The sequence below is a fragment of the Perca flavescens genome, chromosome 15 (assembly GCF_004354835.1).
Source record: "Perca flavescens isolate YP-PL-M2 chromosome 15, PFLA_1.0, whole genome shotgun sequence".
Classification (NCBI taxonomy): Eukaryota; Metazoa; Chordata; class Actinopteri; order Perciformes; family Percidae; genus Perca; species Perca flavescens.
Genome location: NC_041345.1, coordinates 28834138 through 28859858, shown reverse-complemented (window position 1 = coordinate 28859858; position 25721 = coordinate 28834138). Strand labels below are relative to the sequence as shown.

The 25721-nt window shown below is 42.4% G+C and overlaps 2 protein-coding genes across 3 annotated transcripts in view; both read left to right on the top strand.

The window, feature by feature from the left end:
- The window catches only part of slc16a3a (solute carrier family 16 member 3a), a 19329-nt gene extending 4748 nt beyond the window's left edge, over positions 1 to 14581 (top strand). For both annotated transcript variants that reach the window (XM_028600062.1, XM_028600060.1), the window contains exons 2-8: positions 4628 to 4713; positions 5084 to 5344; positions 6471 to 6614; positions 7874 to 8484; positions 8597 to 8777; positions 9347 to 9603; positions 14503 to 14581. In XM_028600062.1, coding sequence (XP_028455863.1) covers positions 5122 to 5344; positions 6471 to 6614; positions 7874 to 8484; positions 8597 to 8777; positions 9347 to 9603; positions 14503 to 14514 — 1428 coding nt within the window. In that variant the 5' untranslated portion in view covers positions 4628 to 4713; positions 5084 to 5121 and the 3' untranslated portion in view covers positions 14515 to 14581. The remainder of the gene's footprint in view (positions 1 to 4627; positions 4714 to 5083; positions 5345 to 6470; positions 6615 to 7873; positions 8485 to 8596; positions 8778 to 9346; positions 9604 to 14502) is intronic.
- dus1l (dihydrouridine synthase 1-like (S. cerevisiae)) lies at positions 14536 to 25721 on the top strand. Its single transcript, XM_028600053.1, has 13 exons — positions 14536 to 14788; positions 16374 to 16482; positions 16950 to 17000; positions 17158 to 17270; positions 17747 to 17829; positions 18555 to 18658; positions 18819 to 18966; positions 20359 to 20455; positions 21984 to 22072; positions 22356 to 22525; positions 22624 to 22661; positions 23961 to 24036; positions 25013 to 25721. Exons 1-13 carry the CDS (start codon positions 14552 to 14554, stop codon positions 25222 to 25224), a joined length of 1527 nt encoding a protein of 508 aa, XP_028455854.1. The 5' UTR covers positions 14536 to 14551; the 3' UTR covers positions 25225 to 25721.

The following is a 25721-nucleotide window of genomic DNA, read 5'->3' as shown; positions in this document are numbered from 1 at the left end:
TTTTGTGGAATGACCGGGTCCCCGGGAGATACTGTGGGAGGTGCCGGGAAAAGGGCCATCCAATCTCTGTACAACCAAAGCGAGAGCTGTGTCCGGGTTCTCGGTAGTAAGTCGGACTCGTTTCAGGTGAGGGTTGGCCTCCGCTTTGCTTTTGTCACCAATCCTGTTTGTAGTATTTATGGACAGGATAGAGTCGGGTGGGGAGGGGTTGCAGTTTGGTGGGCTGGGGATCTCATCGCTGCTCTTTGCAGATGATGTGGTCCTGATGGCATCAAACCTTCAGCACTCACTGGATCGGTTCGCAACCGAGTGTGAAGCGGTTGGGATGAGGATCAGCACCTCTAAATCTGAGGCCATGGTTCTCAGCAGGAAACCGATGGAATGCCTTCTCCAGGTAGGGAATGAGTCCTTACCCCAAGTGAAGGAGTTCAAGTACCTTGGGGTTGTGTTCGCGAAAGTGAGGGGACAATGGGAACGGGTTATTGCATTCAATCTATTAGACTTAAAAGAGACTTAGCCAGAAGGCAAAGCTCTCGATCTACCGGGTTCCTACCTCACCTATGGTCATGAAGGCTGGGTCATGACCGAAAGAACGAGATTACAAGCGGCTGAAATGGGTTTCCTCAGGAGGGTGGCTGGCGCCTCCCTTAGAGATAGGGTGAGAAGCTCACTCATCCGTGAGGAGCTCTAGCTGCTTTTGGCGTCGAAAGGAGCCAGTTTGGTTCGGGCATCTGGTAAGGAAAGGTGTTCCAGGCACGCCCATGGGAGGAGGCCTCGGGAAGACCCAGGACTAGGTGGAGGGATTATATCTCCAACCTGGCCTGGGAACGCCGATCCCCAGTCGGAGCTGGTTAATGTTGCTCGTTTGGGGTCCCCTGTTGAGTTGCCCCCCGCGACCCGAACCTTAAGATGGATGGATGGATGGATAATAGGCTAGTTCTTTGATGATTTTTTAGGGCATTTTATCATCTGTTCTAAGGCGCTTCCATGGAAGGGTCAGTTTTAAGGTGACACTTTACCGCAGGAATAGATTGGAATGTGTGAATCTATTAGAAGAATCTTCCAAAAAAGGAGTAGTTTGAAGGTAACTTTGTTCCACTAAAATAGATAGACTGGACTGTGTGAGGACAAAAAAGAAAAAGAAAAAAAGAGTATAAAAAGGATCCATTCTGATGTTCATGTTAGTCGCCCTTGTGCAGACACTTTTGTTCTTACAACATCTTTCGAACCCGTTCATGAGAATGCGTTGGTTTGGAACATGGACCCTTTCTCAGTGTGGAACTTATAGTCTACCTTATCAACCTAGAAACAGTAGGCTACATATAAGTAGCTTGAGGCTACATCACCAGCAGTTCTACCTTGGAGAACATAAATGGACCCCAACCTTTGTTTTCTTATAGCGTAGAGTACAGTGGGAATATCGGAGCTTTTTCACTTAAAGGAGATTTTAACATTTGAGGCCAAAATTGACTTTTGGTCATAGCGCCCCCTGCTGGTAACAGGAAATACGCCTTATATGTGTAGTAACCATAGCAATGCACAGAGCTGACCGTAAGGCCGTAAACAGGCGAGAGGCCATTAACTGTCACAAACTGCAGTAAAAACCCTGATTGAGTCTCAAAGTGGGAGGACATTGGATGACTTTGGGTCACTACTGTCTGCTTTTACACAATCCGAGAGTGTGTAGTTGTTTGCAGATAAGCAAGGCCGCTTCCATCACTTAGATTTTTGGCAAAGAGTGTAGCATCAAGACTTTATCTGATATCCAAGGAGACTCAGAGGACGATCTTTATGAAAGCAGATATTACAGGATTGTTTTTCCATAGCTGTGTATGAAATAATGCAGCATCTTGCCCCGGGGACTAACTGGTTACGTCACAGTCAGTGTGAGGCTTGAAATGATCACGTTACCTGGAGACACTGGATTTCTGGCTGTTTTGGCGTGAGTGGAAAAAACCCACACAACTCATTTCTTCAGCTCTTCCTTCAAGATGTTATAAATAAACAGATGGAGCCCCTGGCCATTTCCTCACTGTCCAAACAGCAGATGAGTGTCTCTACTAGGGCTGGGCATCGTTTGGATTTGAACAATTCTGATTCCAATTCCTATTCTTCCTTTTCGATTCCGGTTCTTATCGATTCTTTAAGGGGTGGAGTTGAAACGGGTCACATGCTTTTTTATTTTGATTCAGTTTTACCGGGCTTTTTCCAACGTAAAATAAAGCCACACTAGAGGGCCGCTTACTGTGCTCCATGGCTGCAACACAACAAGCGCCTAGCCCCTATACACAAAACAAAACTTGCGCATGTTAAATTTGGAACTGATGATCGGATTTTAAATCAAATCCTCCAAACGATTCCAATAAAGAAATGATTCGGGTTACCTGGGCTCCCATATATGGAGGTTTCCTCCTCAACGCACCGGCCGCGGGTTCGACTCCGCCCTGCGGCCCTTAGCTGCATGTCATTCCCCCTCTTTCTACCCTTTCATGTTTTAGCTGTCCTATATAAATAAAGGCCTAAAATGCCCAAAAAAAGAATAAAAAAAAGAAAAGAAACAATCGTTTTTTTAATCGTAATTTTTGAAACGATTCCAAGTAGGAATCGGTTCTTGATGCCCAATCCTAGTCTCCACTGCTTTTCTTTGTAGAAACCCAGAGAGAGAAGTGTCTCCTAGGACTGCGTGTGGAAGATGTTCTTGGCCCGATGTGCTAAATTGTGGTTGTGGTGGTAAAAGCATTGTCTGGCTCCAGAGTCCCACTGGAACTATGAGTCACCCAGTGCTGGCCCATTACTAAGAATAATAGGGTGCAGCGTAATTCACATTTGCTGTTCTGGTTAATGCTGGCTTGTAAATACTGGAGGCGATGAGGGAAAATGTTAGAATCAGTACGGAGGTTCAACTGCTACAGACGGAGTGTTCAAATTAAATTGAATCTGTAATTTTGACCTATTTCGTGCCTTCAATTGTTAAAAGTTTTTAATTGGTTGATAGTTTTGTTTATGGAGATTGATTGATTAAAAAGAGTTAGGTTTACCGTTCAGTCCTTAAGTAGTAGAACAATGCTCTGTACTCCAGCACATTTTTAGATTTGAAAAAGAAAACAGAATAATTATGAGATTAAAGACATTCAGCTTTAATTCAACGGTTTTACACAGTCACATTACATGAACAGTGTGGTAAGTGTAGCTCTTTTTCTTTTTTTTTTTACTTTTTATTCATAGTCTGCTTTTTTTAAGGAGAGCAAAATTCATTGGCAAAAATTTCAATAAGCTTAAATAAAGTCAACGTCAATTTTATTTGTATAGCAGCTTAAAACACATTAAACATTAAACACATTAAAGACACACATTTAAAACAAAGCATAAATAGAAATAGGAATACACAACAAGACATTCATCATAGAAAAACAAACAAAGACAAACAAGACAAAGACGTAAAAGTGCGACCATACAAATTCTCTCTCTCTCTCACACACACACACACACACACACACACACACACACACACACACACACACACACACACACACACACACACACACCTCTCAGACTTATTCAGCCAAGAACAACAACTGTTTAACCTTAAAAACTCCTTGGTTGCCTTATATATCTAGTATCATTCTCCAGCTGCATTGTCCTAACATTAAAATACTACAAAAATAAAATAAAATAGCCTGATTTTATGGATGTCCCTTATTATACTTCACTTCCATACTAAGTTATATCTCTACTCTGCAGTACAATAACACTGCTGTTATTTCCATGCCTCGCATGGACGAGCGGGTGATGATGCTAACTTCTTGCCTGGGACATGTTAGCATTAGCCTCAGTCTTGTAGCATAAATAGTACAGTCTCATTAAGTACACATATAAGATCTCTTTTATGGGGTTCTTTTTTTAAAACAAGTCCACTTGAAATATGTCAAATTCAGCTGAAGGCAACGTGTTTAACCAACTCACAGAGTTCATTTTAGCTTAATCAGCTAGCTAGCTAAACCTGATAAAATCTGTGAGGACAGTTGTTATTTCAGTCACCGGAAAGCTGCTTGTTAAAAAAACTAAAAGTTGTCTAAGTATTTTGATGGTAAATCTGCTACCGTTATTGTAAACTACATAGTTTATGTTCTGCTAGAACGGAAAGCTTGACAGCCATAGCAACGGTAGCATCTAGGGCTGCACGATAAGAGGAAAATATGCGATAACGTTGTTGAATATTGCGATAAATAGCAGATATTAAAGTGTACTCCGTTCTGCTGCTTTTAGTATTCTTCTAAAATACAACAAACTGCTTGTTGAATTTAAAAGAAATGAAAGGAAATCATTTCCAACATTCTTTTATTGAACAAATTCAACAATTGAGTTAAATATAAAATGGACCTCTAAAAAAAGATGACAGTTACATTTTGAAGTGCTGTTTTCTGCTGATCCTTTCTTTCAACTAAATTTGCGATGTGTCCCAGCATTTTGTGATGTGTTTATTGCCCCCCCCCCCCCCTCCAGCACTGCAGCACTGAAACAATTATTTATATCTGAAATAAAGGGACACACTTTGTCTGATGTTTAGATTACAGAAATACTAATGTTGCTCCTTGAAATGCTTTCACTCTCTGGTTCTTTGTTATAGTTTCTTGTTGGGTGTCGGTCCAATCAGCGCTGATACACATTATGTGTGACTGTGAAGATTTCTGAGGGGAGCACGTCAGATCCTGTGTGAGTCTCTTTTACCACTTTTAGAATTCACTTCTCTGCATCCCTACCATAGACTGTAAAAATCTGTGCATCTGTGCTGAATCATGTTTTTCGGATATTGTATAATCTACACATTTGCAGCTTTAAGGGCATCCAACAGCAAGAGGAGCTAAAACTTTAAGAGTGTCTGGCAATTCCAGTTAATGATAATTGTATCGCAGTTCATTTAAAAAATGCTAAAGCTAAATAGTAATGTTAAATGCTGCACATATCCGCTTTGGCAAAATGTGTTCTGTCTCGGAGCGATCTAATCATGTTGCAGAACTAAATTAGATGCACTTAAAGAGAAACTCTATCTAACCTCTTGTTGTCATTTTCATTTTTCTTTCAGCATTTCTGTCTGCCATCAACACACAGCCCTAGTGCACCATGGGAGGCGTGGCGGTGGACGTGGACACAGGCGGGGTGAAGGCTCCCGATGGCGGGTGGGGCTGGGCGGTGCTTGCCGGCTGTTTTGTCATCACAGGTTTCTCGTACGCTTTCCCTAAAGCGATGAGCGTCTTTTTCAAAGAGCTGATCAGGGAGTTTGGGGTGGGATACAGCGACACGGCCTGGATCTCCTCCATCCTGCTGGCCATGCTCTACGGCACAGGTAGGCTGCTGCGTGTACAGTACATACAGCACAATACACATACAGGTGGACACAACTAACTGTTTAATTGTTTCATGCACCCGTGCACTAAACTCCCAAACTACAATACAGTGCTGTTTTTGTTCACGGTCTGTATCTTTAAGTCTTTATATTTGTCACGTGCACAATTACAGTGGAGCAGTCGTTGGCAATTCAATTCTTATTCTCAGGAAAAACACAGTAAAAATAAGAATCCTAGACATAGACATAAAATACAAAATATTGCAGAAGTTAATATTATATATAATAGAATAAAATATAGCATAAAATAGCAAACCTGAAGGAAGGAACCTGAAGCTGTTGACTCTCTCCACAGAGCGCACAGGGTGCATGCTGCAAAAATACTTGTACTATAATTACAGTACTTCTGTGGACTTTCCACTGACTGTATACATTTACTTCCCACTTTTACAAGCGTGAGGACTACCCAAACAGCAAATCAAAATAGAGTTGATGAAATAAGCGGATTTTTCAAAAATGGCTATTGGACTATTCCTTAAATGAAATTTGTGAGCATTCAGCTCAGTCATTCCCCTTGTGTATAAAGGTTATAATGATACTATATATTTATAAATATTGTGTTATGTACATTATATGATTGAACTAAATACTATTCATTTTATAAAAAAAATACTATCTCTAGCTTTGCTCTATTTATTACACCCAAATATTTTCTGCTTGATTCCCCAAAAATGTCAAAAACAGGAAGTAAGTGACAAAACACTTCTTAACAAAATCTAAAAATGTAAAGTAAATATAAATAAATGGTCAGTAGCTTAAAATACTTCAGTGGAAAGAGCCAAAACATAGTTAAATGTAAATGTTGTCTTTGCATGGACTTATGGACCTTATTCTCACTGCATTTTTCAAAGGAAATGTCAACATACTAAAAGGAACACTCTGAATTTTTGGGAAATATACTCGCTTGCGTTACCCAGTCAGATGAAAAAATCGATATCCACTTCATCACCCCAGCTTCCAAACTCTCCAAATCTGTCTTATTTACACGCTGTATCTCACACTAATAGAAGAACTTGACCACACAGACACACACGCAGCCTGACTGAGTGTGTCACACTTTCTCCAGGTCCTCTGTGCAGTGTGCTGGTGAACCGCTTTGGCTGTCGCCCAGTGATGATGGTGGGGGGCCTCTTTGCCTCTCTGGGAATGATCCTGGCCTCCTTCTCCACCAGCATCATCCACATCTACCTCTGTGTAGGGGTCATTACAGGTCGGACTGAAAGTTTGTATTCTAACATCTGACTTCTCCTAACCAAGATAAATCAACACACCTACCGTAGGCTCACATCCATCCCTGCAAACTGACATTAACATATACAGTAGTTTAGTATGTGACACATACAGTATATGAGGATACAGTCTTTTAAAGCCTCTCAGATGGAGATTGAGATTACCCTTTAAAAGTATTAATCAGTGCTTCACACTGGTGTATATAAACACATTAGAGGCAGACAGACCTCTTCAACTTGGACAATGGACCCGGTGGTGTTAAGCTTGATTTATACGCGCACGGGTATAAACATCAGGCCACTTACGTAGGCTACGGGCGAGAGCTCTGCGTGGAGCCTGCACAGAACCATAAATCAAGCTTAAGATGGTTAACTGCTAACCTGACTCCGCCAGATGGATTGCTTCGCATTTGCTCGGCATATCCATCTGGGAACTTTCCGTTGGAGAACTTTTGGGAAGGGGCGGAAATACTGGTTAGCCGATTGGATGAACAATCTGTCTATCACCTATGTTGGTGATAGACGGGCCAAATCAACCAATCAGATCCACGAAGCGTATGAAAATACAACCACAAGCCCGCCCCTGCTGCTGCAGGCAAAGCATAGATCGTTAGCTCAGCATGCAAGCAACATGTCGGTAAAGGATATTTGCTGTTTGTGTAACGAGAATTTAGGAATAAAAGGCACCATTTCAGGTTCCCGGACCGCTGTCTGAAAATACTGGTTAGCTGATTGGATAAACCATCTGTCTATCACCACCTAACCCACCTCAAAACCAACGCTGATTGGCCCGGTCGTTTGGCTAACAGCTCCAAATTTTCTCTGCCTCAAGATGCCAGACTGATCTGCGAGTGGAAAACTGGAGCTCGCCAGATCAGGACGGTCTCACGAGGCTAGTTAACTGTAGGGCTGGGTATCGGCAATAATTTTCCGAATCGATTTGATTCTGGTGCTGATTCGATTACATTTCACGTTACATTGATCCCCAAAAATGTTTGTTGCGGGAAATCAATTTCAGGCTTTTATTAAGCAATGTCAAATCACTCAAACAAAGATCCATTTTAATTGGAGAATCGATTCGTTTCCCCAGCCCTCCTATGTTTAAAATAGGAAACAGGTTAAACATATTAAGTTAAAGTATTAGATTAATATAGGAGTATAAGAGATAAAACAAAAGCCATACATGTGTTTGAATAAAGAAAGTCAAAGAATATAAAAAGGCTTCTCTCTTTTGCTGCAGGTTTGGGTTTAGCCCTGAACTTCCAACCATCTCTCATTATGCTCAACCGCTATTTCAGTGAGAAGCGTCCTCTGGCCAATGGGCTATCAGCCGCTGGAAGCCCTGTGGCCCTGTGCTGCCTCTCGCCCCTGGGCCAGCTCCTCCAGGACCACTACGGATGGAGGGGGGGCTTCCTCATCCTGGGTGGCATTCTACTCAACTGTTGTGTGTGCGGGGCGCTAATGAAGCCCCTGGTTGCCCCCAAGACTCTCAAGGCTAAGGACCTGGAAAAGGACAGCAAAGAAGAAACCGAGAAAAAGAAGAAGCCCAAAGCCAAACTGCTGGACTTCTCGGTGTTCAAAGACTGTGGGTTCGTCATCTACACCGTGTCGGCGTCCATCATGGTGCTGGGGCTGTTCGTGCCCCCGGTGTTTGTCGTGAGCTATGCTAAAGAGCTGGGGAACGAGGACACCAAATCAGCTCTGCTGCTCACCATCCTGGGCTTCATTGACATTTTTGCCCGGCCCACGTGTGGCGTGATTGCCGGACTGAAATGGGTGCGGCCTCGTTGCGTCTACCTCCTTAGCTTTGCTATGCTTTTCAACGGAATCACCGACCTGGTCGGGTCGCAGGTAGGCCAATGCTAGCTGGTAATGGAACTGGAAAGATAAAGCTTAGAGCGATGGTGTAAAACCTAAACATGTTTTGCTCTTCCTTAACAATGCATTCCGTATTTGTTCCCAGGCCAAGGACTACGTCTCGCTGGTGGTCTTCTGTATATTCTTCGGCATTTCCTACGGCATGGTGGGTGCCCTGCAGTTTGAGGTTCTCATGGCAATAGTTGGTACTGAGAAGTTCTCCAGCGCCATCGGCCTGGTCCTGCTCATGGAGGCCATTGCTGTGCTGGTGGGGCCGCCCGGCGCAGGTATGTTAACACAAAGACAAAAGTACACTATTTATTGTAAAGGTTTTAACTGACATTCAAAGCGACATATGAATGGGCATAAAAAGAGCTGCAGCAAAAAAAAGGAAAACAGAAGCACCCTTTTGGAGCCAGATGTTGAAACACATTATCACTCCCAAAAAGCTCTCGGCGTCTATTGGTGTCACTATTTGACACTGTCGGGACTCGCGTGTAGCCCATTTGGCGTCATATTTAGACGAGCTTGGTCGGGACTCTTTGCGTCACTTTTTTTGGGACATTAGTTAACTGACATGTTGGCACGAGAATGGGACAGTTAGATTTAGAAAAAGATCGTGGGTGGGGGTTACAAAATGTATGTTTCAGTGACACGCAGGACAAGAACGGCACACGAAACCCTGGTCGCTATATAACTACAAGTTATTATTATTATTATTATTACTGTAATACTGTATGCAAGCTGTATGATGTTTCGGACAGAAGGAGTTTCTAAATGTGTATGTAAACTAGCATTATCTCTGTGTGGTTTTCCTATTTCGTCCTCTCATCTGTTTCCCCCGTATCTCTGTCAGGCCGGCTTCTTGATGCCACCAAGAACTACATGTGGGTCTTCCTGCTGGCAGGATGCGAGGTGGTCCTCTCAGCTGTGGTTCTGGCTACTTGTAACTTCCTGTTTATCAGCAACAAGTCCTCAGCATCAGCAGACAAGCTTGACAACATCCCAGTGACAGACAATGCCAATACAGAATTGTGCAGCAAACCTGCAGAGATGAATGACGAAGAGGAGAAGGGAGAAAGAGAGGAGCTAGAGAAGGAGACAAATAAGGAGGTAATAAAGGAGTTAAAGGACAAGGCGGAGACAGACAAAAAGAAAGTAGCGGAGGTCAGGCCAGAAAGTGTAACAGTGGACTCACAGGAGAAGGAAAGGTTGTTAAAAGAGCCACAACAAAATGATGACATGGGCACCAATCCTGAAACATGCCTGTGAGTAGCATGGGCGTACATTTCATCTAACAGTTCTGGGGGGGGGGACAATAAACATAAAATTTCTCAAGAGCAATTTTTGAAGGGGACACAATCAATACAGCTAAAATTGTACAGTTGTAGAGGATATGTGTAGTTGTGGAACTCCAGTAAGTAGGCTGGCAAGACTATTTAATTCACTTTAAACATCGGATGAAGAGATTCTTTTCTTTAATACAGATGACGCTGAACTGAGAACTGAGCCTCCTAGATAACTAGCCAGCCGGCTCACTTTCTGTAACCAGTGAAAGCATGTAGGGTGGAATTGGCAAGTTAGCTAATCAACTATCCAACAAACTATTAAACAAGCTACCAAACAAGCTAGGTAACGTTATAATTGCTAACATAGAGGATCCATGGAAAAATCTGCATTTTTTTGTCATGACTACTTTAAAGGTGCACTATGAGTTCCTGCATGGTTTCAGCGCAATTTCATTTTTTTGTCTCAAATCGTAGGCATCTCTCCTTGATCCGCTAGCTGCCTGCCCCCTGAACGCACTGTGAAAAAGCCAGGTCTCGGGAGACAACACAGGGGTCGTAAACGTCAAACAAACACTAGGGGCACAGGCTGTGCACCAAAATACAACAAACCACATTCCAGCCAATCACCGACAAGATGGTTTGGGGAGGAGGTGGGGGTTAGTGACGGTTATGCCGCGTTCTATTTACCTCGGAACTCGGAAGCCGGAACTGGGAATGACGTCATACCCAAGTTGAATGCATTCTATTTAAAAGTCGGATTTTTATTGTTTTCATTAGCTCTAGCCCGGTTAGCTATTGTTTGCAACCAATTGATAACAACTCATTACGCCGGTTTTTGTGCATGCAAACAGCGTAACAACATATCCACAGATAGAAGTTGGACATGCCTGTGTGAACGACTGATTTAGTGACACAAATGAGACAGAAAAGCTCATAACTTTATGTTACTGCAGCTTTCACAACTGTTGATACAGGGGGCAGCCATGTTGGATTTTGAACTCGGGCTACTGCGAGGTTGTCCGAGTTCCGAGCTCATAAATCCGAGGTATTATTATATTAGGTAGGTCCTGACACCCAACACCCCACCTCCTGAAATTCACGTCTAGCAGATAGAGGAGGCTGGATAAGGGTTTAATTACTTTACTTACTATGCTTATTCCCTTTTTTTTTTTTTAAAGAACCCAATAGGATGGACTAGCATGTAGTTTTTTTTATTTTAATCATACAGTCATTGCAGCCTAATCGTAAAAACAAAAGGCTGCTTTCTTTTTAGAACATGTTATAAAGACTCTCATGCCATCAACAGAAGCTTAGTTGTGTAACTAGGAACGCCTTCCTAAAAATGCTTAAAATGAGTTAGTGTTTGCCGTGAAAACGCTTGACAGGCTCGTATTATCCTTACTCCTCGGTGTCCCTACAGTATAGAGTATCTTCCCCTATAATCCGTGCTTTAACAGTTACAGTGGATTTGATGTTTCAATGAGAAGTGTTTGTCTGCCATACCAGTATAACTAAATGTTTGCAAATGGGGAGCTTCATGCATCGAGTGTGCCGTTGTTTGAAGATTGTCGCTGGTCTCATTTTAGCTTTTGTGATTCCTCCAAAAATTATAAGCAGGGCCCAAATTACTGTCCACAGCTTTGTTATGGTCTTTATTACCATGTCTTGTGAGATATTTACAGTGTTTTAGATGAAGTGTGATATTTAAATATTTTGAGTTTGCAATACAGTCGTATTATTATTATTGTTACATATATTATTAGCATAGATAAAAGATAAAAAAAAAAAAAATCATAATATATATTTTTTTATTTACACAACATTCCATGATTGGCTTACTGGCCTATAGGTAAGTTAGCCAATCCATAGACACTTTTAAGCTTAGGGATTCACTAAACTCAATACTAGATTACTTTTTTATGTTTGTGTTATATATTTATGTCTTTTATGTTGCCCACACGCTTTGTGTATGTGTGTGTGTGCTTTTCAGGGAAAGACATTAGTGCATTACCCTGTGCTATTTTATTCCTCATACTGCTCTCACAGAGCATGTAGTGAAGTTAAGATGAAAAGAAATAACATCACTCTGCCCCTTGAATCCATAGACTTGATTGCCAGTGTAGTACCGGTAGCTTTAAGTTAGATAACGTACAGCACAGCCACTGTTAGTGGTGGTGCACTTGCAGGGAAAACGGCACATAATAAAACAAAACAGCTTTGTGAGTGCTTCATCTGTCATTGTCCATGGTGACGGATGTAGAATAGCGGGTGGGACTTCATGTGAAGTGTCCCTCAGCTTAGCAATGGGGCCATAATGTCTTCATCTGACCATTTAAGACAGCCGTTGGTCAACAGGACAATCTACCAAAACAGTGTTTCTTTAAAAAGAATCCACCTGAAACAGCTGCTACAGAAAAATATGTATTTATTTTTGAATGCTTCTATGTGACTTGTCATTGAATATATTGTATTTCCTTTCCAAAGTCATAGATTATTTTATTCGAGCGTAAGACAATGCATTTTGTTGAATATCATGCTCTCTAGCTATTTTGTTCTGTCTTATAATAATGTGTCTAACTAACATTTGAATGTACAGTATGTCCGTCTGTGTGGTGAAGCTGCAATCAAACAGTGGTTTAGAGATGTGTCTGACAGTGAAGCAGATCAACCTCACATCTGATCCTGGTATCAACACGCAAGCCACGACACGTATAAAGTGGGGCCCCACCCCTGTAGAGTCAGTTTCGCATTCTAACCACAAAATCATACTGAATGTCACTGATATCAGACCAAACCAACTGAATTGTTCTTTAATTTTAAACTTTCTGTCCGTCTGTTACAAAATTCTGTATCCATTGTGTGAAAAAAAACATATATTCTGAAAGTAAAAATGTCGTCATAAATCAAGTCCCCTTCCTGTATTTCTCTTATGCGCAATATCAGGAGCTGGTTGTTTTCATTTGGCTTTAATAAATATTATGTAGCCTAATTTCCAATCCAAGCATCACTGCTTATTCAGTGATTAAAGAAGGCTATACTTTTCATTCATTTAGGCCTACTCAGGGTGTGATTTGTAAAGAAAACGCGGGGGTGTTGAAACAAAAACATGCAAAAATGAAATCTTCCTTCCAATACCATGGATATAGTGCCACTTGGCCAGCCATGCTAAAACACATATGCACTTCAATATCCAATGGAAAATTGTCTCAAATGGAAATAGTACAGCATGGCGTCAACATAAAACACAGCGTGTTCGAGCCGGGAAGCAGAGTTCACTATATGCGGCGAAAAACAAAATACCATCTCTAGTGATCATGAGGAGCTACTACTAAAAAGTGTATTGGATTAACATTGCTTACTATACCTTTAATCCGTTTTAGGTATTAAAACGAGCCAGGTTTCCTGGGTAGAAACCCAGGAAACCTGGCTCGTTCGCTCCTCTGGAGTGTTTTAATCCAAATTCAAATAGATACTTGAAGCACAGTTTGCTAATACTCAGTCTCACTTTTACCTAAGTGATATTTTGATTGTTGTAATTATGTATTTTACATTTACTATTGCTTCTTTGAATTAAGTAGAGTAGTCGGAATTAGCCTTTTCTACCACTGCTTTCATCCTTGACACCATAAGGGGGCGACAACACACCAAGTTAGACGGATACCAGTCTCGCAACGCCAGACCTTCACCACATGTCTCCACAGCGCTGTGGACAGACACCCACCATTTTTACCAAGAAGAAGAAGAAAGCAGGAAACGTTCCCCACCGGTGCTATTACGCTGTTGCACACATTTGGAAAGCGCTGCGCCAGGAATGCTCTAGAAATCGCACAGTATTACAGGTGAAACAACAAACTAAGAAGATATGTATTGATCATTACAGTTAGCTAGCTAGTACGTGAGCAGAGCAGCGCATGCTGCCGCCAGAGAAACATAACGGTGATCATTGTTCTGTCAGACTCGTTAGAGTTGTGTAATGTTACTGCGGCGGTGCATCATGTGCTCACGTTAACGTTAGTTAACAACTGACTGCTGTTAGCTTTTACTAGCTAAATGACAGTAACGTTACAGCTCAGGCAGAACCCCCCAAAAAAAAATATGGAGTTGTCCACTTTGCTCTCGCATGCGTCAGAAGATAAGTGCAGATGTGGCTAAACTAACTTGCCATACAGCTAGCTAGTTAAGCTACAATATTTTGACTGTCACAAACGTTAGCTACACATTGGAATTCAGCTTTAAGTTGCCGACGTCCGAAACATGTCACTTTAGTCTGAAAACGACATGAAAGATATATTTCAGTGTTAGACTAGTAAGTAACTTTAGATATCTTCTTGGGGAAAGTCCTCTGGTTCAGGGCTGGATTTAAACTACCAAACTAACTTAAATACTAATAAATATACTTATTTTTTAGACTAATGTTAGGCTAACCACGCCATATCAAAATAAAAGGAAATGGCTTGACGACGTAGAAGGCTGGGGTTGGAAAGATAGCAGAAATACACAGTCAAAAGTGTCCTGGGTAGTAAAAGGTTACACATGTAAAGTTGCATTCCAACATGTAATGTTTTGAAATTAAACACAATTTCAACATTTTTAACGAAAATTTGTGGAACTAATGGGTGCTACAACAAGACTCGGACGTGCGTCTATCACACTTTATTTCATGTAACCTTTCCTTAAGTCTGTCCACTGTGCTTACCACTTTATTTATGTATTTTTTTTGCAGGGTCTTTATTGATTTTTTTGTCCTTCGTGGTCTGGTGAAGTCAACTGGTATGGCCAAGCTCCAGGGCTTTGAGTTTTGGAGGAAGACCCTGAAAGAAGCGCGCTTTGTGGTGGCGCCCATGGTGGACCAGAGCGAGCTGGCCTGGCGCCTGCTGAGCCGGCGGCACGGTGCCCAGCTCTGCTACACCCCCATGCTGCATGCTCAGGTGTTTGTTCGCGACGCCAACTACCGGAGAGAAAACCTCTACAATGAGCTGTGTGAAGAGGACAGACCTCTCATCACACAGGTGAGGAGCCACACAGGCGAGCTCATTCACTCCCGGCATGTTTATGATCTTGTGCAGTGCTCGCAGGCTTCTCACAAGGTATCGTGTGAATTAGGGCTGTGCAATTCATAATGTTTTTAAACGGGATTAGGATTTTGGCTCCTAATGATCTCAAAAACGGATTAAAGGTATAGTAAGCGATGTTAATCCAATACACTTTTTGTCAAATTCAGCAAGTAGCTCCTCATGATCACTAGAGATGGTCCGATACCATTTTTTTGCTTCCCGATACCGATTCCGATACCTGAACTTGCGTATCAGCCGATACCGAGTACCGATCCGATACCAGTGTGTCATATATTTTATTATGTTTTAACAACTGTATACTACTACTATCCCTGTATGGATGGGATATTATTTCTATCTTTGTTGCCGGTCTGGCTCAGGTTAAACTCTTTGTAAAACATGAACAAATACAAACAATGAATGCAACAGAACTTTCTTTTATTATGCAGTTTGACAGTCAGTTATAACGGAAAAAGAACATAAATAAACTAATTTAACGTAGATTTTCTTTAGGGCTATCGGATCGGTGCATAAACTCCGGTACTTCCCATTACCAGTGTTTTAGGCAGTATCGGAGCCGATACCGATACTGGTATCGGACCATCTCTAATGGTCACCTGGCTCTATATTTTCTGTGTGCGCTGAAAAAAAAATCCAGTGTTATGGAAATGGAAAACGAACAGAAAAGAGTGCACCAGCCACAAAACACTATTCCAGCCAATCGGCAACAAGCGGCGACAATTAATGGTAGGGTGCCGGCCGGCCAGTAGTTACCTTACCTGTCCTTGAATCTGAAGGGGGGGGGCTTATTTGTTTGGCAGTTGAGTTCAAATATCAACAATCTTCATGCAGCTTCGCTTACTGCACCTTTTTAGTCGAAGGAAAAAAAAAGTTTTGCAAGTAAACTCTTATTTTGTCTTTTGTTTCCGAATGAAAGAAAAAATGTTCATCTTTCCAAAGGACAATGACTATTCGTGTTGAGTAATCATGATTTCAATATTGGCTAGAATAATTGTGATTATTTTTTCCATAATCGAGCAGCCCTAAAATGTGAATTTCCATTGACACTGTTTTTTCTTACATTAAAGGTGCTGTAGGTAGGATTGCGAAGATCCAGGACTTAGCCAAAACATTTGAACATCGACAACTTCTCAGTCCCTCCCCCCTTTCTGCTAAAGCCCAAAACGGTCTCCTAAGCCCCTCCCCCCACAAGGGAGAATGAATGCATGAGCAGTGATTGACATGCAGATAGAAACCCCCACCCCACACACCCACCCACCCACCCTGCCCTGATTGGTGCATCTGAACAGGGAGCGATGGGTTTTTGCAAATCACACTACAGGCTGTAGGTGGTGCCAGAGGAGCCGGATTTTTTAAATTTCTTTATTACCTACAGCTTCATGTAGTTCTACTGGAACATAGGGTCAGTTTCAGCAAATATGACAGAAAGTTAGTTTTATAAGTCTTACCTACTGCACCTTTAACATTGTTTCCTTGTGTCATGCCAGTAAATCACAGTGTTGCGTTCCCTGTGTGTCAGTTTTGTGCCAATGATCCAGAGGTGTTCCTTCAGGCGGCTCTACTGGCCCAGGACTACTGCGATGCCATTGACCTTAACCTGGGCTGTCCACAGATGATCGCTAAGAGAGGTATGCACAGTTCGGACCCTTATTTCCCACCATCTGGGCTGCATTCCGGGGGAATTCATCTTGGAGGTTGAAAAACATAACACGACATCACAGATCTTTTTTATAGGGACAACACCAAAAAAGAGAAGGTATGGGGGTAAATTACAGGAGTGCCTGGAGTGGGAGGTAGATACAAGCTTAACAAACACGCCGTTGATCTGTAGAGATCTTGTTGAGACAATAACACCCGCGAGTCGGGCGGGCAAAACGCTCCGCTTCTGAGACGCTCCGGCTATGGTATGGCGCGTGGCGGAGGACGGACCGAAACAGCGGCGCAGCCGGAAACGCGGCACAGACGTGCCCAGTGGAGAATCAGGAGTTACAGAAATATACCCCAAAGTTCTGACTTTGGCGACTCCTAGTGGTTGTATCACAAAAGACACTGAAGAAAAGAAGCAAACTAACCTGTCTTGATGCTTGTTTCTAAGGGCACTATGGCGTTTTCTTACAAGACGAGTGGGAGCTGTTAGAGAAAATGGGTAAGCCTGCCTTCCTCTAAATCTAGGAGTCCGGGAGGATCTCAGTCAAAATGCAACAAATGTTACATTTCTTGCGCCGGTGTAGTGCCAGTTATTACTCTGTGTTTTACCAATCCCAACAGTTTAACCTGACCTAACATTTCCTTCTATTTTTCAGTCAGGTTAGCCAATGAAAAGCTCTCGGTGCCCATCACATGCAAGATCCGCGTGTTCAAGGAGATAGAAAAGACGGTCCGCTATGCCCAGATGCTGGAGAAAGCCGGCTGCCAGGTGGGACCGACGTTTAACCAAACAGAGATTGATTGGAGCTCATTTTTAATTTCAGAATGTTTAAATTGTGTAAAATCTGCATTCAGTGCAGTTTCAGGAAGCATCAGTTAAGCTGTTGATTTCTTTTAAATTTTCTTTCAAATTTTCTCTCATAGTTTCTTACTTTTCTCCTCCTTAATGTGTTAGCTCCTGTTTGTGCATCTACTGTAAATAGCAGCACATTTGGGATGTATGCAAAAAAATATAATTTTTTTTATTATTATTACTTACATTTTTTATATGGGGGGGAATCGGTTGGTGTTGGAGGAGTCAGGCTTGGGGTGTGCTGTGTGTATGTGTGAATTTATTTTGTGTTTTGTATTTTCTGTTTAATTGACCCCCCTCGAAAATGAGATGATTCATCTCCAGGGGTTATCCTTCTAATAAATACTTATTAGAAAAAGTGGTTTAAAAACAAAACTCTAATATCTTCCCAGCTGCTGACAGTGCATGGCAGAACCAAAGACCAGAAAGGAGCCATGACGGGTATCGCTAACTGGGAGCACATCAGGGCAGTACGGTGAGCTACCATCACCTCGTTTTAAGCCAGTGTTACTCATTGCGCCAGCCAAGCTTTAATTTGTGGCTACCATGGCAGTAAATAATACGGTGATATGATCATGCAGTCAATACAGATATTTCATAAAACATTAAAAACAAGCAGAGCTGGAACATAACCTTAACTCTGCTGTATTATAAATAATTTATATTTAAAAAAAAAAATACCCAAAACAGCAGCAATACAAGATGGAAACATAGATTCCAAAAGATAGTTTAACTCACTCTGCCCTTCCATCCATAACACTGACTCACTGCAGAGTTTGGGCGGTCTTTCCTGCTCTTAACGCCGAATGTGCTCTTGGATGGTAGATACATGATGGCTAATGTAAACAAAAAAATGCATATTGTATATTGATGGATGACAGACTGGTAAGCAGACATGCTATTTATGACTGGATGTAACTTTTGATACCTAAAAGTGACTCTCCTATTGACGTTGTCCAATCAGCCTGGCTCTCGTGAAAAAAAAATATTGAAGACCACTGTTTTAAGCCTTCACATGTATATGTACATCTAGTCCGGAACGTAAACATTTGACCAGCTCTCCCACTGGTCTCGAACCAATAATTTAGCTCTCCTTTACTGCCTTTTATTAAAAACCAAACCATTAATAGTGCTTAATGTTTGCCTCATTTTGGAAAACAGCTTATTTTCAATAACAGTGTGGTGTGTTTTTGCTTTCAGGAAGGCAGTAAATATTCCAGTGTTTGCAAATGGCAACATTCAGCACCTGAGTGATGTGGAGCGCTGCATTCAGGAGACCGGCGTGCAGGGAGTTATGAGTGCAGGTTAACCATGCATGTCTGCAATGTCTCATTATACACCGTTTCTTTCTTTTCTTTCTAATTCAGCTGTGTTAACAGATGATTAATAATGTACATGCATGCTCAGGAGATGCATTGTTTTGAAACTAATTTCTGTGTTCATGTTGGTAATATTATTTTTTAGAGGGGAACCTCCACAACCCGGCACTGTTTGAAGGCTGCAGCCCCCCAGTGTGGGAGATGGCTGAGGAGTATCTGGAGGTGGTGCAGCGGCATCCCCCCTGCACTCTGTCCTATGTACGAGCCCACCTCTTCAAGCTCTGGCACCACACGTATATGTCTCTCTCTCTCTCTCTCTCTCTCTCTCTCTCTGTGTGTGTGTGTGTGTGTGTGTGTGTGTGTGTGTGTGTGTGTGTGTGTGTGTGTGTGTGTGTGTGTGTGTGTGTGTGTGTGTGTGTGTGTGTGTGTGTGTGTGTGTGTGTGTGTGTGTGTGTGTGTGTGTGTGTGTGTGTGTGTGTGTGTGTAAGCTAAGTTAAGGCCACCCCATATTTCACCAGCAGGAGGATATGTCGGCTTAGCAGTAACTAAATCCAGCTCTGATAGGGCTGTAGAGAGTGAACAGTAAACCATAATAAAGGCCTGTCCACAGCAAGAACAATGACTAAAAAGATAACTAGAAATATATATTTAAAAAAATCGTAACTGAAGTGGATGGCGGAATCCACACCACAACTAGGAACGAGAGCGTTGGGATCGATTTGGTAAGTGATCAGAAACACTGACAGCCAATTAAAATCCATCTGAATTCAGTAGGGCGTCATGTTCAACATGTCTCTCATTTTCAATTCAAAGAAGCTTTATCAACATGGGAAACATAGGTTTACATTGCCAAAGCAAGTGAAAAACAAAAAAAAATGTTGACTAAAAAGAGGAATAAGAAATTGATCTTGATGCCTAAATTAAAACAAATTAGGAAAAAATTCCATCCTTTAAGTACCCCAATTTTCTTTGTGAATGAATAATGTATCGTAAATAAATAAATGTTCTTCCTTAAAATACAGGGGGCATAAGTAACTATAACCCTATGTTAAATTCCCATAGAGGCAGGCAAATGTTTATTTTTAAAGGCCGGTTATTTCATGGATCCAGGATACTATACATCCTGATAAAGTTCCCTTGTCCTTTGGAATTCAAATAGCCCCCCCCACATCCTCACATACCCTTCACCATACCTAGAGATTGGCATGGTTTTATTTCAGTTAGCCTAATAGCTGGTTTGATTTGCATGGAGAGATGATATAATGGAAAATACCCCATGCCAATGAACAAATAGCATCAAAATCCAAGCGTAAACTGGGTTGACCCAGTTTTAAACTCCTGCTGCTGTCTTGTCTGTCTGTGCCCTGTGACATTTTCAGTCTTACATTTAGTTTTTTATTGTGTGAGAAAATGGTCATGAGAGCCTGTAAAAAAAAAGAAAGTCATTTGTGGGAGTCTCATGGTCAATGCATGGGAGTTGGCAACATCACTGTGTGCAAAGTGACGTGCAAAGCTCACATTTTGCCCTGTGTTAGCAATGGGTGTGGCTGAAACACCTGACTTTGACTGACTATTCTGGGAGCACATCTAACATTTCTGGTAAATTTTAATCTAGAGATTTTTGATGAGGAACAAAGTCTTGACACTTAGATTATACATCTTGTAATGTGTGTGTGTGTGTGTAGGCTACAGATCCACCAGGACCTGAGAGAAGAGCTGGCTAAGGTGAAGAACCTCGAGGGTTTGGCCGGTGTCAGCAAACAGCTGAGGCTGCGCTGCCAGGTAACCACAAACAGCAGTCTGACCGGTATTTTCCACCAGGCGCGTCTGCGCTGCGTTCCGGATGCCCCGCGAGCAATCGCGGCCATTCAAGTCGATGCTTGATATTCCACAGCGCGTCCCAGAAGCGTGCGTGAAGCTCTCCGCGCCACTAAAGATACGTGCCAGGTCTATTTTCACGCGAGCCGCGGGGGCGTTCGGACAGCTCGGGCAGGAAGTGAAACGGCGAGAGCGTCAGGTCAGTTTACTGAAACACTCCCCAATATCTAGGGTTGCTCGATTATGGAAAAAAATAATAATCAGGATTATTTTGGTCAATATTGAAATCACGATTATTTAACACGATTACTCATTAACCTATGGATATAATGGATAGTGTCCAGGGTATAATCTGTTAGTGTCCTTTATCTCACAGAAAGAGTCTTTGGATCAGGATAAATTCTGTTTTACTACTGTGAGTTGGTTCAGCTTTACAGATATCACACATAACTTTACACAGCTAATGAACAATTCCAGATACATAACACAAGGTGCATCTCACATCACATTTCACTCACTATGACCACTACTAGCCTACTGTCATTACCAAACATTGTGCCAAAAATAATGTTGCCCTCAGTGGGTTTATTTACTAGCTACCTGAGGAAAAGTCCAGTACATAGACGGTACCTTAGAATAACGTTACGTGAAACGTCCCTGCTCATTTTACATACAGTTTAACAACAAAACTAAATGCTGAGGGAACATTACTATGATTTTTCATGTTGGTTTTGAGCAGTAGGCCTATGCACCGCCACTAAGCTGGAAAACGTTTTAAACAGTAAGTGAATACAGCGTGTCGGGGAATACAAAGTTTACTGCAGTGGCAGAAGGACCGCAGCCGCAGGGTTAGCTAACGTTAGCTAGCTGTTCCCAGACAACGGAGTTGGTTTTGCCTTTTTTTCTCACCAAAACGCTGCTGTGGCTGCTCTCCTTCTGCCATCTTTATTCGCACTGAGTTTTTAAATTCCAGCGGATGATATGCACACGACTTGCCTTCCTGACTGAGAGTTTATGGCTTCGGGAGGGGCGGATGTGCGCGTGCGTTAAATCAAAATTCAATTAATTGCACAGCCCTACTAATATCATATACACGTTGTTTTCCCGGATGGGATCGCCCTGCTTCCCAGCATTGCACGCTAGTGAGCTTGCCACTACACGGACCACTGGCGAGCAAAGAAAGCCGTCTACAACCGCGATGGCTGCCGCTGATTGGACGAACGCGCCACGTGGGGCTGGCTGCTCTCGAATTTCAAAATTGCGACTCGCTAGGATTATGATCTGATATTTCACGAAAATAGTTCACCGAAAACGTGTTTCTGAAAACATTTTAAGCGAGAAATGGGCCGTGCAGTTGCTGAATCGGTCTTCATTTCAGATCAACAAAGGTGGGGAAGCGGGGAAATGATGCTGACAATGGGCACACACCTTTACAGGATGAAGGAGAATTGGTGTACCAGTAGCTGTACTGTATGTATATGTGTCTGTATAGGAGGAGATAGCCAAAGGAAAGGATGTGGAGGAGAAGGAGGGCGGCCTGCCCTTCCCCCACTGGATCTGCCAGCCATATGTCAGACCAGAGTGAGTCACCACCCTTTTGTTGTTGTTTTTTCCTCTATTTTCACCGGGACACTGTCGTACAATTATCATACATCTGAAGAGTAGACATCAAAGTAGTCTACGCTCTTGTGTATATGTTGAGTATCAGCAGGCAGGAAAAAGAAGCTTCTATATTGACGGATGGCATTTCTTGGGAAACATATTCAAAGAACACTTAACTATCCAAGAACTAAAGTTTGATTCACACCAGTGAAAAAAAAGTTCTCTAACACAAATAATTTTACTTACTGCCTGTGCCTTACAGGCCAAAGGAGCCAGTTGCCAACGGTAACAGCCATGGTTCAGAGGTGAAGAAGACAGTGTGTCAGAAGAGGGCACTGGAGGACTCGGATGGAACAGCTGACACGCTCTCCAAAAACAAGCAGAAGAAGAGATCCCGAAACCCACACAAGAACTTCTGTCCCGAGCAGAAACGTGAGTCCAACCAGTCACTTTCACCTCAAATTGCCGACTTCCTCTTTGAAACGCAAAGAATGCTACAGCTAACCGTTTTCTCTTCTTTCCTTCCACAGCCAAGTACATCAAATGTGAGCAGTGTGGGAACCCAAAGGTCAGTGTTTTCCAGGAAATGAGCGTGTAATGTCATTGGGAAAAAAACAACTTCAGGGTTCAACGTTAAGGTTCTTTTTTCCCTCTTGTCTAGGGCTGGGCAATATGGCCTAAAAAAAAAAATCTGATTTTAAAATTGACTCATATACACACACACACACACACACGGGGCATCTAATAGTTTGATTGTTTTCCCTACCATTGTTTTTTTTTTTTGGGGGGGGGGGGTGATGACATAAGAATGACAAAATTATATAATTATGCTATATATTCAACAACAACAAAACAGATGTGTGAGATAAAGCTGTTTTCACACATACAGTTAATTCACTTCTCGTTCCTCGCTAAAAGTTCAAATCATTTTTGACTTAAGTCGCGCAGACTTGCCCCTATTTTCACCTGTTGCTGAGTAACCTACATTAACATCCCATGGTCTCTTGAATGTAGCATACCTGTAGCAAGCTCCTTCGTAGTAACTAGCGGTAAAATAACATGGAAGAGGAGTTCCGTGCTACAGAGCGGCGATTGCTAGTTGTTTAAGCCGCTACAGACCACCATCACAGCTCGGTCGTATCAGCGGCATTTAGTAGATGTGTTGAGCCGCGACGGAGTTCCTCAACACCGCCTCTGGTGCTCCGCATGGTGCTCCGCATGGTGCTCCGCATGGTGCTCCGTCAGGTCAGCTGTAGTTAGTGGTTCAGTTATCCGAGAAGAGGTGACTGTCAGCCGGGGACAGAGCACCGCGAGCTGCCGGTCATTTCGGCGGAGATTGCGGTTAAGTAAGTAATGAAACAACAAGTTAAGAAAATAACTGATGTTAGTCCTTGTCGCCGCCATGTTGTTTGTGTATCTATATGGCGAAACTACGGGAGCCCAGAGGGGAAAGTCGGCAGATGTTAAGGAGAAAACCGATTTTCATTTAAACAAATCGACGTTAACTACACATTTGAGGTAATTGATAAAATCATCCATTGCCTTGTCGGACAAGTGGAAAAAAAGGGTCAAGTGGGGTATTTATATTGACTTCCCTTGCGTGGGGTTTTAGTTGCCCCGGGCCATCAGGCAACCATTACTGTTGAACACTGGAGTTGTCCTGATGAACTTTGTTAAAACAGTAACTCAGTTGATATCTAAAAGGATTTCGTCGTCCTTTTTGCAACGGCGTCTGTGCACCACATTCTGTGTATGCGTTGCCTTCTGCTTTGATCCACCTCACCCAAAGACTCAGGAAGACGTTTTCCAGTTGCAGTTTGTTTGATCGCCAGCCCCAGCGCCTGATACGCTTTGTTTTTCTCTGCAGGGTAATAAATGTGTCTTCAACCTGTGTCGAGGCTGCTGTAAGAAGAAGGCCTACAAGGAGGTGGCAGACTGTCCAAGTCAGTACCTGCACACATAGCAAACGACTGTTTGAGTGCTGTGCTGTTTATTTCTATCACTAATATATCTGATTGGGTTTTCATCAAGGTCATTTTGCCAACAAAGTACTGCACACATTTTACGTGAATATCTAAAAAGTCAGACAAAAATGCTTATCAGTATGATTTCATCCACTACTGTTAAATACATTTTATCGAAAGCACAACACGCTGAAGCGATTAGTTGATTAGGGACTAAAGGAAAATTATGCAGTGTATTAACACTGCTAAGTTCACTGCTAATGCTGATTTAATGATTTCCTGTTAAGATGTAATGTTAGCCATGGACTGTCACCAGAGAGAGACAGACGGAGGGAGAGAGAGAGACGGAGGGAGAGAGAGAGACGGAGGGAGAGAGACAGAGAGAGAGGAGAAAGATAGACGGAGGGAGAGAGACGGATAAAGGGAGGGAGGGAGGGAGGGAGAGCGAGACAGACAGACAGTTCTGTGTAACATCAACTCTAACTAGTTTAACTTCTTTTAAGGTCTCTTTCACACCTGTAGTTTGGTTCATTTGGTCCCACGGTTTCCGTGTTTTGTAGTTCTTTTCTTTCGCTAATCCAAATATATAATTTGCTGTATTACAACTACAAATGAGACCATACAACATGTAACTTATATTGCTGTCAATGTCCTTTCATGTTATTGGCGCGAGTCTCTTAAGGATTGTACCACGGACATAAAACAGATTTTATTCTTAAGCTGTGGGGAAGTTTAGCAATATTTGGCTTGAAAGAAAAGAATTTAGCTTAGATGATGTTGTGATTACGGTCTTAAATTTCATTCATAATGGTCTTAAAAAGTCTTAAATTTGACTTGGTGAACCCTGCAGAAACCCTGGGTCCAGACCAATAAAAATAACAATTGAAAAAGATCCGTTGTTGCATTTTTAGCTCTGGTGCGCTTTAATGGAAACAATCCCACCTTTGGTTGACAGGCCACGGGCTGAGGTTCAAGACCAAGGCGGAGAAACAGAAAGCCGAGGAGGACGAGAGGAGGCAGGATGGAAGGAAGGCGGACGGAACAAAGGAGGATGAGAGGAAGGAGGGCTTGGCGACCAAGACGGAGAGAAGCAGCAGCTCTCCTCCGCCTCCCCCAGATCCAAATCCAGAGCTGCAGGTGCAGTCCAAGACTCCACTACCTCTATGAGAAGGACTAAGGCTGTCTCTACATGCACAAAGCATCCTCCGTTAATACAGACCTCAGCTGTCACCATGTCGGAATCAGGTACTCTTTCTGATGACGTGACAAATTGAAACCCTCAGAACGTTTTGATCAAAATGTTCACGCAACATTTCAGCCACGTTGGCCTTCACCAATATGTCCATCCTGCTAGAACGGTTCAGTCCAGGTGTTCGTCACTGCTGCAGGGCTGCTGTGTGGACCTGCTTTGATCCATTTCGCTGGTGATGAACACAAACTGTTGTGGTGTTTCGAGCCGTAGAGAGATGCAGCTTGAGGGTAATTGAAACTAACAAGTTAGTGCATGTAGAGGTAGCCAATGATCTGTCAGGACAAACTATATATACTGTACACAGCTGCTAAGAAACCTCAACAAGAAAGAGATGTCTGTTTCAGACTCAAGTATGGATGGACACTGATGAGCAGACCAAAACCTTTTTTTTTTTTTTTTTTTTTTTTTTTTT